This window comes from Rattus norvegicus, chromosome 9 (genome assembly GCF_036323735.1).
Source record: "Rattus norvegicus strain BN/NHsdMcwi chromosome 9, GRCr8, whole genome shotgun sequence".
In the NCBI taxonomy this organism is placed as follows: domain Eukaryota; kingdom Metazoa; phylum Chordata; class Mammalia; order Rodentia; family Muridae; genus Rattus; species Rattus norvegicus.
The window spans coordinates 82,964,995-82,984,844 of record NC_086027.1 but is presented as its reverse complement, the minus strand read 5'-3'; the positions used below and the strand labels follow the sequence as shown (position 1 = coordinate 82,984,844).

At 51.8% G+C, this 19,850-nt stretch overlaps 1 protein-coding gene across 22 annotated transcripts in view; it reads left to right on the top strand.

Annotated features, from left to right (window-relative positions):
* Tns1 (tensin 1) overlaps positions 1–19,850 on the top strand; it is a 210,940-nt gene that overhangs the window by 167,163 nt on the left and 23,927 nt on the right. For 7 of the 22 annotated variants that reach the window (XM_039083330.2, XM_039083335.2, XM_039083352.2 and 4 more), the window contains 7 exons: positions 355–1,935; positions 7,003–7,086; positions 11,671–11,867; positions 12,687–12,762; positions 16,536–16,628; positions 17,445–17,468; positions 17,861–17,899. In XM_039083330.2, the coding sequence (XP_038939258.1) occupies positions 355–1,935; positions 7,003–7,086; positions 11,671–11,867; positions 12,687–12,762; positions 16,536–16,628; positions 17,445–17,468; positions 17,861–17,899 (2,094 nt within the window). 22 annotated transcript variants of the gene reach the window in all.

Genomic DNA, 19,850 nt, shown 5'->3' with positions numbered 1-19,850 from the left:
TGAGTGTTTTACCCATTGAGCCATCTCCCTAGCCTCTCACCCTCATATTACAAGGAGGTTGCTAAAGCCCATGGAGTAATTTGTGCCTCTCTGGTTTGGCAGCTGGCAGTGTACCACAGCTGGGCACTGGCCTAGTCCAGTCTAGCCAGTCTTACGCTCTACCTTGCTTGAAGCTGAGTGCAAGAGAGGGTTCTCCCCAAAAACTCGGCCAGGGGTGCCGGTGTACTTCCCCTTTGCCATCCTCAGGGTAGCGAGAAGAGTTTTGGGGTTCAAGGGATGGGGGTCCTTTAGCTCCTTTTTGGGGAGTATGTCCTGCCTTTTGCTGACATGTGCTGACTGCTGTCTCCCTTGCAGAAGTGGTGGGACACACCCAAGGGCCGCTGGATGGGAGCCTGTATGCCAAAGTGAAGAAGAAGGACTCCCTGAATGGCAGTTCGGGGCCTATCACCACCGCAAGGCCTGCCCTGTCAGCCACTCCCAACCATGTGGAACACACACTGTCTGTGAGCAGCGACTCCGGCAACTCCACAGCCTCCACTAAGACAGACAAGACTGACGAGCCAGTCTCTGGGGCTGCCATTGCCCCTGCTGCCCTGAGTCCTCAGGAGAAGAAAGAGCTGGATCGCCTACTAAGTGGCTTCGGTGTAGATAGAGAGAAGCAAGGTGCCATGTACCGGGCTCAGCAACTCAGATCCCACCCAGGCGGGGGCCCGACTGTGTCCTCCCCTGGCCGCCACATTGTCCCAGCTCAGGTTCATGTCAATGGTGGGGCCCTGGCATCTGAGCGGGAGACGGACATTCTGGATGATGAGCTGCCCATCCAGGATGGGCAGAGTGGGGGCAGCATGGGAACGCTGTCTTCCCTGGATGGGGTCACCAACACCAGCGAAGGTGGCTACCCAGAGACCCTGTCCCCACTGACCAATGGTCTGGACAAACCCTATCCCACAGAACCTATTCTCAACGGGGGAGGCTACCCCTATGAGTCTGCCAACCGGGTGGTACCTGTTCATAGCAGTCACTCGGCTCCCATTCGACCCTCCTACTCTGCTCAGGAGGGTTTAGGTGGCTACCAGCGTGAGGGACCCCACCCGGCCTGGTCAAAACAAGTGACCAGCGCTCACCGTGGCTATGACCCCAGTGGTCTATTCCGATCCCAGTCCTTTCCAGATGTGGAGCCTCAGCTGCCCCAAGCTCCAGCCCGTGGGGGCAGCAGCCGAGAGGCTGTGCAGAGGGGCCTGAATTCATGGCAGCAGCAGCAGCAGCAGCAGCAGCAGCAGCAGCAGCAGCAGCAGCAGCAGCAGCAGCAGCAGCCCCACCCACCTCCCCGCCAGCAGGAGCGATCCCCACTGCAGAGTCTAGCCTGCAGCAAGCCTAGCCCCCATCTGTCAGCAGAGACCCCCATACCAGCTCTCCCAGAGTTCCCAAGGGCAGCCTCCCAGCAGGAGATTGAGCAGTCCATCGAAACTCTCAATATGTTGATGCTGGACTTGGAGCCAGCCTCAGCTGCTGCCCCTCTTCATAAGTCCCAGAGTGTCCCTGGGGCCTGGCCAGGGGCTTCCCCACTCTCTTCCCAGCCCCTCTTGGGGTCTTCCTGCCAGTCCCACCCACTGACCCAGTCCAGATCTGGCTATATCCCCAGTGGGGACACCCTGGGAGCCCCGGAGCTGCTCTCTTCTGGAAGGTCTTACTCACCTTACGATTATCAGCTGCATCCAGCTGCATCCAACCAGAGTTTCCGGCCAAAAAGTCCAGCCTCTTCCACCTTCCTTCCAAGCCCTCATAGCTCTGCAGGGCCTCAGGAGCCCCCAGCCTCTCTCCCTGGTCTCATCGCCGAGCCTCAGCTCCCACTGAAGGAAACTACTTCAGATACCTCCCGAACTCCAGAGGAGGAGCCGCTGAACCTGGAAGGGCTGGTAGCCCATCGGGTAGCAGGTAACAGCTTTGGAGGCCTGGAAAACCTTTCCCTATTCCCCCTCCCCTCCCCAGTTTGGTCTCTGTTGTGGGTTGGGGGAGAGGGAGAGGTGAGCACAGCAGAGGTTGGGGCAGCTTGGGGAGGTCTTGGGAGTGTGTACCCGGCCATCCCTCCTGTAAAGAACATTTATTAAGCACCAAGCCAGGCACTGAGACTCAAGGATCAGTGTCTCACCGTGCCTCAGGGACTTTGTAGTTTTCTCAGGTAATAGGTACACAGATGGTTTTAACAGAGGTCAAAGTATGCAGTAATCTAACAGCAGAGCTGAGGTCCCAGTACAACGCTTGCCACCTAAGTCAATCAGGGAAGGCTTTCTGGAGGCAGTGACTTGGGGAATAGATATTTTAAGCAGAATGGAGACTCTGCCACTGTTAAAACATTCACTGTCCCCAAAGATCAGGGCCTTGGGACAGTTGTAGAGAAGTAGAGGGGACAGTGTTAGGGATTTTTTTTCCCTCTAAGCTCATCTCAGGAGGCCTGTGAGAAGGCTCTGAAACAGTGGGGCTCTGTCTGATGTTCACTATGTTGGGACTTCAGGGGTCTTCTCCTTGGTAAGGCTAAGGTCTTCCTTGTTCAGCTGTTTAACTTCTTGCTAAGTCCTACTCTGTATGGGTGACTCCTGAGAGAGATCTGCAGAGGAACCTGCTGAGGGGAAAGGCCAGGAAAGAGCCAGTGGTCGGGGGAGGGAGGAACAACTGTTTAAAACCCACAGCTCCAGTTTGTGATACTTCTGCCCACAGCCGAAGTGGGTAAGAAATCCTGCACCCAACAAAATGGTTGCCTTGGTTGTGAAGGGAAACCCAGGCAGGGGTGGCCTAGAGACTGCATTGGTAAGCTGAGTCTTGTGCTCAGCCTGTCTGCTGACAGGGTGGGGTGTCTTGAGGAAGAAGAGGAAGCCAGGCATCTGCCTCTGTCCTCAGCTCCTTTCCCTAAATTTAGGGGTAGCTGAGTCACCGTGCCAGCTGCAAGGCAGGAGGAGACGCCCTCTCTGGAAAGGATAGATGCTGGTTTAAGAATGCAGTTCAGCAAACCAGTTGCTCTTGGGTTGGGCCCAAGACTGGGCATGGGGATGGAGACACCCTGCCCCTGAACTTCAGAGTGTAGAACCTGCCCTCCAACACATCCCTGGTTCCACTCTTTGTTAGCTTTCAGTGGACCATGGAGGAAGTTTATGTCATAAAAAGTGGCCGTTGGGGCCTCGCCTCTGTGGAGAGCTGTTTTTCCAACAGGTAGCTTTGCTTTACTAGAGCCTCAAAGTCTAGGACCTGTGTACACAGTGTGGTGGTCCAAATGGGGCATCTGACCTAGGCTACCCTCCTGTTCACTCTGTCAGCTGGAACTGTCTCCTACCTCTTCAGAGAGAGGAGGGCCACCCAAGCTCCCCAATGTGTCATCGTCCCAGTGTTTATAGAGCAGTGGCAGGCTCTAAAGGACAGTGACACCCAGTGTGATGATGGGCAGATCCAGGGGACTTCTGGACAGAAGGCGCAGGATGGATTTGCTACCCCTTCTGGAGCCCTGCCCTATATCTTGCTAATAGCCCGGGAGGAGGGCCATCTTGGAGTGGAGTCTCTATTCAGGCTCTCTCTCCTCCCAGCTTCTGCCCACTTCTGTATTCCATAGCCACTCAGGTGTTGGTTGCCATGAAGTCTCAGGAAGCAAGAGAAGATTGTCAGCACCATGTCTTTGTTCCCTTACCTTGTTACCAATCTCCATCAACTACAAGTGCCAGGAAATAAGCTGGGCTGCACAAAGGGGACAGTTTTATCTGGTCACCAAGGCTATATAATTCCCCTTTTGGTCCATGCCCTGAAGGAGCAGACTCCTTGTGCTGAAAGAGTCCACTTTCACAGTATCCTGGGCATCAGTGACTCTTCATTGCTTATGTAGGTAAAGACCCAGGAAGAGCCACTGTGTAGAATATTCTGGGAGCCAGAGTGAATAGACTTCCAGCCCACTGCCACTCTCTGCTTCTTTTACATTCTGCTGCAGGGAGCAGAAGCATTAGAATCCATTGAGTCACCTGGGATGCTCAGCTCGGGAGAGCCTCCCCAAGGCCGTGACCTTGATCTGGTTCCTCCTGTAGTTTACTCTGCCTTCTTCATCCTTGGCTGGTCTCCATGCCCCAGTACTGTGTCCTGATTCGTTGCCTGGGGACCCAGCCGTCCCTCCTGTCTTTCCATGTTAAGGTCTCAGAATGTAGTAGCAGCTTCTTTAATTAGAAATCTGTAGTGCAGACAAAATATAGTCATCCACTCACCACTGTTGTCTGACATTGGATTGGATGTGCCAGCTGGGGCAGTAAGGTGAAAAAAAGGAACTAAGGATCTGAGGTTGGGGGCGGGGTCTATCCAAGTGAGGTAACTCACGCTACTGACTCTGTAATTGGTTGGATCTATATCTGGTGCCTCTAGGGGTGGAGATTTCAGTGCATATTAGAAGACAGATGCACATCTTATCCTTAAGGAGTCAGGTTTAGGAGAGAGGAGAATTTTAGGATGAAGTTATCTCTAATAAGGAGCTCAGTGGTGAATGTTTGCCTAGCAAGCCCAAGGCTGGGTTTGGTCCTCAGCTCGTGGGAAAAACAAGAATTATGGAAACAAGTCCATGAGAGAGAGAGAGGGAGAGAGAGAGAGAGAGAGAGAGAGAGAGAGAGAGAGAGAGAGAGAGAGAGAGAGAGAGAGAGAGTTCAGACCCCTTCACTCAGGGTGAGGGAGAAGAGGCTGATGTGATAGGAGGTGATTACAGGATCCTGTCTGAGATGAGGGAGGCTCTCCAGGTAGAGCTTCGTGGTTTGAAAAGCTGTAGATTTCAGAATCTTCTCCCAAGTGTGGAGGTTAATGCTGGGAACTTGGAGGAGGTCTGTGTGATGGGCATGGAAAGAGAGAACTCAGGAAAGGGGTCACAAGGAAGCAAAGGTGTAGCAGGATCTAAGTTATGAGTGCTCAGGGCAGAGCCTGGTACCCTGCGTCTTTCAAAGTCAAGATGGGGAAGGAGAGAGGGCGAGGGTGACATCGTGGGGTGGGGGTGGGGGTGGGGAGAGAAACCCATCCGGCTGGGCTATTAGGTAGACTGGGGATTTTCAAAGGCATGTTTTCAGTTGAGTGCTGGTGACAGAAGCCAGATCCAGACCGTGAGTGATCAGGAGAGGTGGAAGAGGAGTGAAGACAGCTTGGCAGCTACTCTTTGGAGTGGTTTTATAGTACAAGGGAACAGAGGGTCTGTTGAGGTGTGGAGCAAGGCATCGCACGCTGTCTGTTTTAGGTAGAGACGGAGGGGAGCTGAAAGTGGATGTAGGCAAAGGAAGAGATAGGAGAGAAAGAAAGTGTTGCACCGAAGAAGGGTCTGGGAGCCCAGTGCGCACTCAGGCTCATCTAAACATCTGGATACTGCTCCACAAAACCAAGGAAGGGGGAGAAAAGTGGGGTGGAAACCTGGCATTAAGTGCTATGGCTTAAGTTGAGAAACAGCTTTTATAGTTCATTCTGCATTCAGGGCTGAGATCGATCAAGGCCTATGCAGTTCATTTTCAACACGAGCTTTAATCTGGGCTGTTTGGTAGTCTAGGATCTTGGAAAATATTGACAGCAAATAAAACCTTTACTGGCATGGCAGAATGGATGTGAACTTGGAGGTATTGTAACATTTTAGGTGTAAGGTTAAATGCCTTCGAGATAAGGCAGAGAGGTGCAAGAGGAAGATGGGTGGGAGCTTGGCATGGCCGGGAAAGACTTCACTGGGCAACAAGGGGCTGCGTTATCTGGAGCAGCCTGTGTAAAGCCCCTGGGGCATGAATGTACATCCATTGGCTACAGCAGAGTGGCCCACATGAGCTCTTAGAGGTAATGGAATTGAAGTGAGCTTAAATTTGCTCTGGCAGGTGATCCTAAGAACTTGGAGTTTTCATGTGTGTGTGTGTTCTGAGGAGCCTCAGAAAGGATTTGATCCAAACAGTGACATCACCTGCCTTCTTCTAAAAGGATCCGTGTGGCCAAGATGGGAGGAGGGAGGCTCTTTCAGAAGTGGCTATTGATCATCACAGAAGCACGGAGATGGGAGGAAAATGGTAGACTTGTTTGAGAGGTTCAGCCTGGAAGATTTACAAACCAGCTAGATGTGGAACGTAAGAGGAAAAGAAAAGAACAAAGGCAGGTCTTCATCCTGAGCAGCTAAACAATAGAGGTGATCCTGGATGACGCCAGAACCTGGGAGGAGCTGGTTTGGAGGGAATTCAGTGTGAGGTACCCACAAGGCATCCGAGAAGGTCAGATTCTAATAGCCAGTGACTCAGGGAAGAGGTTGGAGCTTAGCGAGGCTGGAACAATCAACCAGGAGGGGGCTAGACAGAACGTACATGGGAAGTACCAGTCCCTGGCTGTGAGACAATGGCGGCTTGTTAATTCGTAAGGAGAGGACGGTGTGGTGCAGCAGGGCCTTCTACCGCATCCTGTAGGTTTATCCCAAGGCCTCCACTGGTACCCAGTGGCTTTGGGCAGGAGCTAAAAGAATGAGGGCTTCAGGGGAAGAAGACTGCTCAGGCTAGTGTGATCGACATCCAGAGGGCTGAAGGAGGCAAGGGGTGAGACCTTGGGTCTCAGATTGGTCGTCTGTCCTGGGTTTAGAACAGTGGGTGGTCTTGAGAGAAGGTGGGGCTTTTGGATGGCCAGACGTGAGGAGGGAGTAATGGGACTCCAGGCCCCAGACTGCCTGCCCCCTCCTCTCTCTGCTGGGGTTAGAAGGGAAAGCCACCTACCCTTCAGAGGAGCAGAGGCCCTGAACCACCCTGCCTTCTTGTCTCCCTCCTTTCCCTCCTCCCTCCAACGTGTGGCCCAATCCTGGAGTCGGAACAATGACTAACCCTGATTTTTTTTTTTGTTTTTTTTTTTTCGTTCTGTCTCATGTCGTTTAATGCCTTGTCCCCTCGCATTCTGTGTCCTGTGTCCACTTGTCCCCTGTGCCTTTGGTGGGTGCTCTTTCTGCCTGGTGCCTCCCCTTCCTGCCGGCTCCCCTGGGGTATGGGTGGACAGTGTACAATGCCAGACTGCAGAGCCTGAGGCAGAGCAGCAGCTCCCGACCCTCTCTCCACCGGCTCCGGTCCGCCTCCCTCTCTAGTGGGTTCCTCTGTGTCCTCCGAAGCTTTAGGCCCTTGCTTTAGCTCCCAGCTTTTCTCTGGTCCTCTTCCCCATGAGATTCCTCCCACCTCTCTCCTCCTTTCTTTTCCTGCCTTCCCTCCTCTCCTGGGCCCTCCCTCCCTTCTGCTTGGCTGAAGGCCTGATGCTTTTAACTTGGCCTTGCCTGCTGAGCACAGGCTTGGAAGTAATTAGGGGACCTTTCAGAGTGCCCAGTGGAAGATGTTGGTCTTTCCAGTGAGCTTCCCAGTGAGGGTCCCAGCCACTCCAGACGGGATGGTTTGGACTTCAAAGATTCAGAAGGAGCCAGACTATGTTTTCCCTGGGACCACTGTAAGCCAGGGAGAGGTGTCCCAGCACCTCCTTTGCTACACAACACCCCCAGTCTGGAAAGCCCTGTGCTTATGTGGCATAGTACTTTGACATGCTGCAAATGTCAACTTCCTGTAGTTGATTCCAGGCCCACTAGTGTCCCTAGCCTCGAGGTCATATATGCTGCCTTTTCTGCTTGTTTCTACTTCTGAAGGCCATGTACCGAAGTTTCCCCAGTGCCACAGCCTTAAGCAGTTCTAGGCAAAAGTGCTCTCTACTCCTGATAGCAGTGTAATGTCTGCTGCCCCATGGATCCTCCAGTATGAGTGGACGGATAGTCGGGAGATGGCGCTGGCATCTTGTCCCTCCCTCTCTTTTCTTCTTCCTCTGCCTTATTTTTGGCCCAGCAGTGAGGAATGTAGTGTAAGCTGGGCCCAGGCTCTATTCAGGTTCTGGGGCAGTGGACCTGTCCTGAGGGGAGCTGGCATGGCTTGCCCTAGAGCTGCTAGTGTGCTCTTGTGTGGCTTTCTAGTGCCCTGGCCCAGCAGGTGGCTTCCATCCTGGATCCTTACTTCTGGAGCCCTGGGCATGGAGCCGGATACCCAGTCCTACCACCCGGAGCTGAGGAATCCAGTCTTTTGGGAATCTGAAGGCTGGAAAGAAGAGTTGGGTCTGTGGGTGTGTGTGTGTGACCAGTATGTGGGTCCATGGGGAAGACCTCTGCTGATGACTGGTGACTCTGGGTGTATATCTGTGTGACTCTGAAAGAGTGGCGGTGCTTTGTCAAAGTGTTGGGGAGGGTGTGTGTATTAGTATGTGTATAGCTCTATATCTGTCTCTAAATAGAGATATGAAACATGCATGTTATCTAGTCTAGGACACTTTGGGCAGAGAACTATTCCCATAGTCGTAGGGCTGTTCTGGGGGCAGTGAGGGCAGCGGCTGACTATATACTGCTCCTAGATGTGTGTGTGTGTGTGTGTGTGTGTGTGTGTGTGTGTGTGTACACGTACGCAAGCTATTAGGTCATGATAACCTAGATAAGGCAGTGGGGAAGATCTGATGCCAGCCCCAGGTGAAATAGCTCTTAGAGGACAACACAGGACTGACTGTGGGGGCATTCTCAGCAGGAAGGGCACCTCCTTACTATCAGAGCATCCCACTCCTCAATACTCAGCAGCCTGGTGGAGAGAACCTCCCAGAATCCTTTGTTGGCTTTGCTTTTCCTCCTTAGCTTCCTCTGTCCCTAAGGCCTGCTGTAGAAAAAGTCAGGGACCAACTAGATCACTTGCCCCATGGCCCTTCTTGTGGGGATAAGATACACACACTCTGTCTCTGTATCTCTGTGTCTTGTCTGTCTGTCTGTCTGCCTCTCCCTCTCCCTCCCCCCTTTGTCTCTGTGTGTGTGTGTGTGTGTGTGTGTGTGTGCGTGAACACTTCTGTTTGTGTCTATGTGGTAAACAAAGGCTTAGAGAGAGCCCTCAATGAAGGCCTGCATATGGAGCAGACTCCCTTTTGATATTCAGTCAGTTTTGGGGATGTGAGAGGGCTCTTGTCTCTCTGTCTCTCTCGCTTTTTCCCTGCCTCTCTCTGTGTGTCTCTATTTTTGTCTCTGTCTCTCTGTCTCTCTCTCTCTTTTCTGACCCTGGTTGTCAGCTGGTATCCAGAGTCACCAATTGGCTGAGGAACAATGAGGCTCTCTTCTCTCCCCTTTACTGTGTCAGGCTTCCTCTCATAGAAAGAGACTAAAGAGAGGAACCATAGCTCTCCAAGCACTCTGCGTTAACGATGGGCTTGCCAAGGGGGACAACAGTGAGCCACTGTGTTCCAAGACTGTGCGTGCCCTGACTGGCTGCTGATGAGATGGACCACTCTCTGGGAATGGTTGGCCTTGTGGGAGTGGAATGTGGGGGGGTCTTTCCTTTTCTTCAAGGGGAAACTTTGTCCTGTACACCCCTCACTCTTTGGAGATCACTTGGTCCATCCCCCTTCCTCAGATCAGAGCATGCTCCCATGTCCCATCCTGATGGTGACAGGGAAAGGAGCTGAAAAATATTCAACTAAAGTGGCTATCAGGTACCTGACCCACCACACCACAGGCTAGGCGTTTACGCTAATGTTGCCTTCTGTGGACCTGGACTTAGAGGCAGTGCCAGGAAAGGATGGGTGAGAATGTTCTGTCCTCCCCCCCCCCCCCATTCCAGCAGACTGACTCCAACAGAAACAAAACTGCTTTTCAAAAGTCAACACAGGACCCCCAAACAAGGAAGGAACTACTCTTGAAAAAGCAGAGAGATTGCCAGAGATTGTGGTAGTGGCGGTCAGGTGAGGGGTGCCCTTAGAACTGAAGGCAACTCTTAGGTGTTTCCTTCTGCCTTGGGTCTGAACTCAGTGCCATGCCTGCAGAGCTTTTGTCCAGTTGCTCCTTTGTCACAACTTTATTAGAGAAGCAATGGCTGTGTCTGCTTCTCTCTAATGTTTCCGCCAGGAGTAAACCGAGGAGGAGGGCTAGGGCTGGTCCACACTCCCAGAGGCCTGCGCTGGGCAGGGCCTGGTTGGAGGGAAGAGAAGCGGGATTGAAGCCAGAGACTGGGAGCTTAGTGTTGCTGGCGGAGTCTGGTGTGGCGCCAGCTGTGCAGAGCCACCCCCTCTCTTTACTCTCGGTAGCTGTCCCCAGCAGCCCCTTCTCAGGACTGACACATCCTCTCTTTTTCTTTTCTGGAAACCCAGGCATTCTGAGGGTAGGGACTTGTTTCCTTTAAGCAGAGAAAGTTTGGGACAGACAGGATGAAATCTGTCTCGGTTTCCACCGTGCAGGTAGGAGAGCTACCTCTGAGTAACAGCACAAATTGGAGACTCTAGTGTGCCTTTGGCCTTCCGCATCTAACTTACACCACCGGCAGCTGGTCTTGCTATCCTCTGACAAGCCCCCAGAGCCTCCATCAGAGCACGGGCATGTGTGTGAATGACTGTGTGTGAGTGACTGTGTGTGGCTCTGCCCCAGCACTTTGCTGTTCACATTAGGCAGGAAGGCCTCCTGGGCAGTGCAGACCATGGCAACCGTGTGACTGTGGCAAACGAGGGGTTGGGGACCACCTGGACTGTGCAGATCCCTTTATAATGGATGAGAAGGGATTCAGGCTCCCTAAGGGTCCTGGCATGTTCCTAAAGGCCAACATCGAATGTGTGTTTATACATGTATGTGTGTAAGCACACACTCCTACTTGTGACTAAGCAGAGAGTCCCAGAGGTGTGTTCATGTCCCGAGCTCATGTGATCTCAGTCTGTTCTGTAGTCCTGGTGTCCACGATGGCAGAAATGAGTCTTGAAGGTAATCAAGCCTAGGATCCCACCCTCAGGGTTGGGCCTTGGCTTCTGAGACCTGGGAAGTCAGTATTCTAGGTTTCTGGAAGCCAGCACAGTGAAATAATGGATTCCATGCTTTGGGCCAGCTGTGGGGAAAGAAGATGGAGAAGAGGCAGGGTGAGGCTAACATGGGCAGCCTTTGTGGCGAACTGAACAGGAAGTGGGGACAGGAAGACGGAACCCTTTGCTCTTCTTCGCTTGCCCTCTGCCAGGATAGGATGTGGTGGAGGTCTTGGCCTGCACCATGGCCACGGCCACCATGGGTTGATGAGAGGAAGAGGATTGCTGAGCGGCAGCTGTAGGGGGAGTTGGTTAGAGGTTTCAGGGTGTGCTGGATGGAAGCCAGGGAACCCCTGAGATCAGAACCACCACAGAAGCCTGTTGTGGTTGGAGACTCCAGAGTGTGACTTGGTCATTCCTTTGTTTTCCACTGGGAGCACCATGTGCAAGATGATGCAGTTTTAGTCCTTTCCAAGAGCCCTTCCCAGAGGCTCCCTGTTGCTTGTTGGTTGATGCAGTTGCCTTGGAGACCTTCCCTTCCCTCCTCTGGAAGTTCTGGCCTTCTGCCTCTGGGGGCTGGAAGGAGCTGACATCTGTTTCTTGTATCAGTCCTTTGTGCTCTTGGCCCAAATCCTATGCAGGGTAGAGACTCCTCTTAAAGGCAGAGGCCAACCTAAGCCCCCACTCCCCACCCCACCCCCCTCACTGGAAGAAATTTGGGGTTTGAGCTGAGTTGGGGACAGGAAGGCATGATGGGGAGCTGAGGGGATGTAGCCCCCGCTGGCTCAGGCCCCAGCCGAGGTGCTGCCTTGTGTTTGGGGGTGTTAGGCGGGATTACATCATTCTTTATTCTACTCATTGCTTTCCGTACCCTGCCCTTCCTCCCAGGGGTTCAGGCTCGGGAGAGGCAGCCTGCAGAGCCCCCAGCCCCACTCCGGAGGCGAGCAGCCAGTGATGGACAGTATGAGAACCAGTCTCCGGAGGCCACATCCCCCCGTAGTCCTGGGGTCCGCTCCCCCGTCCAGTGCGTCTCCCCTGAGTTGGCTCTTACCATTGCCCTCAATCCTGGAGGGCGCCCCAAAGAGGTGAGTCCTTGAGTAGATGAGTCCTGGAGGCACAGCAGGGAGCAGAGTCCGTGGAGCATCTCCAGGAGCTTGAGATCTTCAGTGATGTCTCCCTCCCTGCGTCCTCACCCAAGGCCTCCTCTCTTCAATAGCACTTGTACCCCAACTTCTTGCCTTGACAATGAGACTGAAAGTCCCTTCTTGGTCCCCATAGAAAATTCTTTAGGGAGGTGACAAGCGTCATGGGGGTGGCATATGGTGGTACTCCCAAGACTTAAGAGTCCAAGGTGGGCCAGGTAGACTGGCAAACATCTTTTTGAGCCTTTGAGAAATAAGGCTCTTCTTAGGATGCTTAATTTTGTCCCCAAATCATCCCATTGCTGAGAAACTTCAGAAGTCAGAGGCAGTGGGTCTTGAACTTCCAGGGCAGAAGAACCACCGGGGAGTTTGTTAAAACCTTTCGTTTCCAAATGCCTATGCAGAGACTCCAGCATAGCAGATCTATTACAGGACTGGGAATATGCATTCTGAAATAGCCCGATGTAGGTGGACTCACTTAACAACTTCATGCCGAGGGCATTATTCTGCAGAGGCGAGGCCCTTTTCTGTGACCCTGTTCTGAGCATCTTGTGTGGACTTGCAAACCACCACTCCCCTACTTATAAGGATTTGTTGAGGTGCCTAGTGGCCAGCATTTGGGCTTACCTGGGTGAGGGAGAGAGTCAAGCTGGAGAGGGAATATGTGGGCAGCCAAACTGGCAGCCCTCATGCCCAGGATCATCTAAAGAGGAACCTCTACTCAGGGCTTCCTTCTCTTGCCCCCCTCTGTTCTCCCGGCAGCCCCATTTGCATAGCTACAAGGAGGCCTTTGAGGAGATGGAGGGGACCTCCCCAAGCAGCCCACCACCCAGCGTGGGTAAGAGCACCTCCTAAGCCTATTTCTTGTCCTCTTCAACATTCCCTCATGAGTCGGTGTGATTGCTCCAGCTGTGGGCTTGGGGCGTGGGTGAGTGAGTGGAGGGGTGGGGTGGGGGAGAGCTGGGACTGACAGCTTTTTACTCCATAGCTCACCCCAATCTCTACTCTACCACTCTGTGTTCCCTTCTGTCTACTCTCAACCTAAGGATGAGACCGGCCAGGACTTAGCATCCAGACTGTTGGACTGCAGTCTATATTATGGAGTTTTCTGTGTAGACGGACTCAGTTTTTTCCCATGCAATACTAGTAAGAAATCCTCTCCCACCAAGACCATCACGGCTTGTCCTCGCTCTTGTGTCCGAATCCAGGCACCTTCATCTCAGGCACCCTGTGTCGCTTGTACTCTCTCATATATATCGGTTCTCTCATGCCATCCTTGACCTCCTGGAAGGGTGTTTAGTTGGGATTCCCAGTGCATTCACGGGAGAGGCTGGTCCCTGAAGAACAGACAGAGGGGATTGCTAAATATGTCTCAAGTTGGTTAGTGTTTCTTTCTGTAGGGGAAGGACCTTGAGAGGCACTGGGGGAGGTTGTTGTAGGGGAAGTGATAGGGTCAAGCCAGGTGGCGAGGGATACAAGGCCCTACCGAAAGTAGAGATGGGTGATGCTCAGTTCTTAGGTAGTCTGGGCATGGCCTGAGTGTCCAATAGTCCCTGAGAGACGGAAGGCCAGCAGGAAGTGTTGACTGAGCCTGGCTGTGCATCTCCTGGGGTATGGCTGCTCTTCACAGGGGCAGAATGTAGACCTCATGTATGGGCTGCTGTCCTAGGCATACCGGAAACTGAAGATGGGACTGCAATAGTACACACACACACATACACACACACACACACACACACACACACACACACACACATACACACACGATACACACACACTTGTGATACACACACACTCTTGTGATACACACACTTGTGATACATACACACACACACACACACACACACACACACACTTACTTGTGATTTAAAATTCCCTATGTGTCAGGATGCTAGTGAAATCAATTGTAGTAACTTTTTACTAAATCTGAAAATTTGTCCTTTCAATAGGGAAATCAATTTTTTAATATCAACATTTTATTGAAATAATCTATAATATCAAAAAATGTTATGAGATGATTTAGTGGGTAAGGTGCTTGCTATACAATCATGAAAACCTGAGTTTTGACCCTTAGCTCCCCCAACACAAGAAAAGCCAGGGGCACCTATAGTCAAAACTCTGGGGCCGGCCAGTCTCGCTGAATCCACAGACCTAGTCTCAAAACGTGAGATGGAAAGTAATAAAGGAATACACTAGACCCCAGCCCTGGCTTCCATGTGTGCATGCTTCAGGCACAAGCACACACATGCATGTACTACACATGAACACAAGGAGAATTTATTTTCAAGGATACCAGCGATATTAATGTTAGTATTATTTTTTATATAACTCTAAAATGCGGAGTTAGCAATATCGACGTTTTTAAAAGGAGCCAAGCATGGTGGTACACACTGGTAATTTTATCACTCAGGAGGCTGCAACAGGGGAATTGCAAGTTTGAGACCAAGAACCTGTCTCAAAAACAAAAACAAAAACCAACCCCAAAAAAACAAAAAAATGAAAACAAAATGCTAAGCAAACTCAAATGTTACTTTGGGTTATTTTATTATTATTTTTGCACACGTTTTGAGTTCCCACGTGTATTTCGTATACCTAGCACAGCTCAGTTTGGATTAGCTAATCCCAAATGCTCAGGAACCAGGAAACCTAGAACAGTGGTACAGACCCAGGACACCCTGCTTACAGCTGGCTTTGTGGCTTCCCGTGGCTTCACCTCTCTCTCTAGGCCTTGCCCTCACACCTTTAGGGCTCCTCCCACTCACCACTGCACCAGACAGCCCTGACAGCCGGATAACCCCTGCTGGGAATGGAAGCCATGTTAATTGTACCAGAACTGTCTCCTGTGGATAGTCATAGGTGCCCTGGGGACAAACAGAAGCCAGAAGTTTCTTAAATGCCTAGGGCTGGAGAGAGAGGTTGGAGGGCGGAGAAATGCAAAGAATGTTTCTCTCAGGAAGGAGAGGGCTGCTTGCCTTCAGAGTCACCCACTCCCTGAATCAGTAGAAGGGCCACATTGCCCTTCTGGGAAGCCAAAGATAGGGGTGGAGAGGAGAAAACCAATAAAGCCTTTACTATTTCTGATCCCCTCCCAATCCCTTTCTCCTCGATCCCCTGCCCCTCAATTGCACCTGCTGGGCAGCAGATGTTAGCCAGGATTCTCCCAGAAATCCTGCCCTCGTTCGCTCGGCAGCTCATTCTTTCATGGTGATGCCATTCAAACAGGCATTTGGGTGACAAACTAAGTGACAGGGAAGTGCTCATGCGCAAACCATGGCAGAGTACAGTACAGGGAGATGGTGTGGAGGGAGCAAGGGAAGACCTTGCCTAGAAGACCAGCCATGGAAGTGTGTGTTGCATGCATTTGTGAAGTGTGTGTTGCACACATTTGTATGTTGTGGTGCCTAGGGATAGAGAAGAGGTGTATAGAAGCAGGTCTCGTCTGTACATGTGAACATGTGATGTCCCCTGTTTGGACATGTGTGTGTGTGTGTGTGTGTGTGTGTGTGTGTGTATACTCACCTGTACACATACAGATAAGCTACGCCTGCTGCTCACACCGAAGGATACTACCTTGTTGTTGCTGTTTTTTGTTTTTGTTTTTTCCTTAAAATAACAACCGTGGAGCTAAGTTTGGGTCCTGGGCATACACAGGCTACTTACTGCTCATCTGTTGAAAGCCTGGGACAGTAGGGCATGTCCTTAGGGGCTGTCAAGATCCCTGACCTGAGCCCTGGGCCTTATTTCTTTACTTCTCTGAGATGTGCTAGGATACACGGCAGCTGCCACTGAATTATCTCGTGACTGGGCACGATACCACCCTCGTTGCTTGGCTCCAAATTTTTGGCTGCTGGGGAAAAAGCTGGGCAGCCCTTTCTGACCTTGTGTGATATGTGACACTTGTAACCCAGATGGGCTGTTCAGGAGAAGCCTCATTTCACCCAGGAAGCTGTGCTCTTGACAGAGGAGTGCTGGCTTCTCCTCCCAGAGACTCAAGCCTCGCTCTGACAAGGCCTCTCTCGCAGTTTTGTACGAACCACAGTGGCCTATGGCTGCTGAGTCTCAGGGATGGTGAGGTCCCTGCCTGCGATGCTCAGCTCCAGTTTTCAAGATGTGTCCTGTGGAGACTGTTGTTGGCTTGTCTTCCATTTGTGTGCATGGTTTAGGTAGACCGTATGTATGCATGCACATGCGTGTGTGTGTGTGTGTGTGTGTGTGTGTGTGTGTGTGCACACTCGAGTGTGTAAAGAACCCTGGGGAAAGAGAACGTGGCAAGGTACTAGTCTTAGAGAAAGGCAAAGGCACGGGAAGAAGCCTACTGTGCTTATTACATCTCTGTGAGGTAAAGGTACTGACTGTAGCTGTAGGGAGGAGCCTTAGAGGTCTCTCAGTGGTGGGGGAGGGTCAGGACAGGGTGTTACTTCTGAACTCTCTCCCTTTCAAGCTGAAATGTGGAAGCAGGGAAGGTCAGGAGAGGCGGTTCAGCAGGTTCAGCGGGAGAGAAAGGGCAGGGCCTCCGGGGCTGATTCCTCCTTGCTCAGACCTCACCACTACACACCCTTACCATGATGTGACCTCACTTGCTGCATCCCCCACCCCCTTCTTTCCACACAGCACGTTCTCCTCCAGGTCTGGCTAAGACACCCCTGTCTGCTCTGGGCCTGAAACCCCACAACCCAGCGGACATCTTGCTGCACCCCACGGGTGGTAAGTGTCTGGAAGGGAGGGAGGGAAATGGCCAGGGAGGCTGGGACGCCTTGGTGGTGGTGTTCTGCAGGCATTGGGGTGCTCTTCCTTCCTACTGCTATCTTCTGGGCCTTAGGGTTTTGAGACCTGCTTCCAGTGTTGTTGGAGTTGGTCAGCCCTGCTCGAAGCCTGATGCCCTGGCCCGTGTCCCAGCACTTGTGTGTGTGTGTACACATAGGTGTATAGAGATATGTCTGCTCTTTGGTGATAGCCTCTCACCCTTGCTCTAGCCCAGAGGCTCCTATGCTGAGCATTTGCATGACATCAGAGGCTGGAGCATAGACATTTTTTTTCTTGATTGCTCACAAAACTTTGCTTGAGAAATGAGTCACTCCTAGCACCCGTGATGTCTTCCCTACCCCCAACCCCAATTGTCTTACCATCAGCCCGGTTTCCTCTGTCGGTAAAAGTGCCTACTGCACCCAAGCAGACTCCATTCATCCCTGTGTTCACATGCCCAGTGTCAGCAGCCTTTGACCCTGAGAATAGGAGCTGAGCTCCAGGGACTTTCCATGCTGCTCCCCCAACCACTCCAAAGCCACCTGTTTTGGTTCTGAGGTGGATGACCATGACGGGAGGGGAAGGTCACTGTCTGCAATGAATGGTTACTGGACTCATCCCTATATTTCCTGTTCATCCCCTAGTTTCTTTCTGTGGGGAGGGAAACAAGGGCCCAGGGACTTCCAATGGCATTTTGGAGTCTGCTGAACTAGACAGTGTCTCTAGTTTTAAAGCTAGGCTGGGGCTCTTGGGGTCAACTTTTGCTTTTTTCTTTAGTTGCCAGAAGACTGATCCAGCCAGGTAAGAGGGCAGTAATATGCATTTGTGAACAACGCAGGCACTGGCCTAGGCACAGCCTTCACACGCTCCACCTATGACCGTGGGCAGACACACCCAGCCATCACAGGGATGAAGGGTCAGAGGCTTCCTCTCACTAGCCAGCATGCTGCTACCTGATGCTTGATCCACACAAGGTCTGGCTGCAGACCTGGGAGGGACCAGGCTCCCGAGTGAGGTTCTGTATGGAGTAGATCTCAGCTTCCGACCTCCCTTTCCTCAGCCAATTCTTTCTCTAGAAATAATCCTGATAACTTCTTTCTCTCTCTCTTTCTTGTCCTGGCTCTTCCTCTCATCTCTATCGTCTGCCCTTCCTTCCTGCCTCTCCTCCTCCTGTCTCTCTTCTCCTCCCTCAGAGGAAGATGAGGGAGAGGAGGTAGCTAAGCCTCCAGAAGGTAAGTGCGGCTTCCACTCTTTAGGTCTGTGGATGGCTTCTCACATGGAGCTTGGCAAAGCTGGCTTGGGATAGATCTCTTTTCTCACCTGCTCTCAAGTGACTAGGCATAGAGCCTTCCTGTCCCCACCCTCTGACAATGAGATGCCACTCTGGGCACTGCCTGAATGCTGCCTGGAAAATTGGTTGCCACTGGGCACCAGTTCAGACACAGCTAGTATCCAGGTGCTGGCATGGTGCCACCTTGTTGACAGAAATACCCCATGTGCCACTTCCTTTCCCAGGGGCACATGCACTACCTGGGTGGTGTGCAGTGTACACAGAAGGACTGGGAGGAGTAGAGGGAGCAGAATGTCTCTCAATGGGCCACTCGGGCATTTAAGCCTGTGCAGGTCCTTCTAGAGGCCATCCTGTGCACTGACGGTGTATAGCTGTCTTTCTCTTCCTGGGTGTTGGTGGCATTCGCCTGGCAACAGTGCCCTCAATAGAACCAGTGTGCTTTCTGTATGAGCTGGCTACTTTTGTATCTCTGTGACAGTGAGCTGACAGATAGCACTTGGAGCAATGGTTTATTCGGGTTCATGGTTGGGGAGATATTTCAGTCTCCTGTGATGGGAATAGAGTGATGGGTCAGCTTATTGATGGCAGTGAGTGCGTGATAAAAGCTGTAACATCACTGAAGCCCAGGAAGCAGAGAAAGAAGCAGCAATCAAGGGTGGGCATTTCCTTCAAAGGCCGCCTTCTGAAACTTTCCCACCTACGAATGGTTCCACAGTCCCCCAACCTGATGTCATCATCTGGGGACTGAATGTTCAAAACATGAGCCCGTGAGGGACTCTTGGGTTCAGACCGTAGTGAGATAGTATCCCTGGTTTAAAGTTACAGTCCTAGAGCTATGACTTATTTCCTGTCAGCACAGTGTCAGGAAACATACCTTTCTGAAACCTGGGCACCTGTGGTCACTGCAGGCTGGTTAAGGGCTCAGTCCCACAAAACATGCCTCAGGACACCCATGTGTAATCCTGAGAAACTATTGCCCCCCCCCTCAACAACTTTATTTATAAAAAATTAATCTATATGTGTGTGTGTGTGTATTTGTTTGTGGGTGCTGCACACGCATACATGGCATACACATGCCATGATATATGTATGGAGATCAGGGGAATCAATTTTTCTCATTCTACCATGTCTGTGTGTGTGATCACATTTAGGAACTCAGGTTGTCAGGGTTGGTGGCCAGCCTTTATGCACACGCCCTTTATCCACTGATCCATTCCGACCGATGAGAAATACTTTAAAAGGAGTTCACAGTTGATCTCAGCTGTAGGGCCAGCCCAGCCCTGGTTCGAAGGAAGCATGGTGGTGCTCCTTAACAAGAAAGGCTGTGATCCGGCAGAAGAAGGTTAGCTCAGGAAGGCAGATGGTCAATAAAGACTCATGGTGGTCATGGAATAAGGGGACACTGGTCTGGATGGCTCTGATGTGTCTCTGGGCATGTGTGTCCTCACCTCCACAGGAAGCGGTAGACAGGTGAGTACCAAGGCCCCCGTCCAGCACTGTTAGGTGTTCCCACTGTGGGCCTTGGCCCTGGGTGGCCATTTCTACAGGGCAGTGGTTCTGAACCGTTGTGATGCTGCAGGCCCTTCAATACAGTTCCTCATGTAGTGCTGACCCCCAACCAAATATTTATTTTCGTTGCTACTTCATACATGTAATTTTGCTGCTGTTATGGATTGTGATGGAAATAGCTGATATGTGGGATATCTGGTATGTGACCCCTGTGAAAAGGTCATTTACCTCCCACAAAGCGGTCATGACCCACAGGTTGAGAACCACTGTGCTACAGGGGCTTAGTTTGTTTTTCTTAGGCTCGCTTTCGTCTGCGCTGGATGCCGTGATTCCCACCCCAGCGTGGGTATGGATGGTTCCGTGAACTTTTTGTTCTCGGTGTG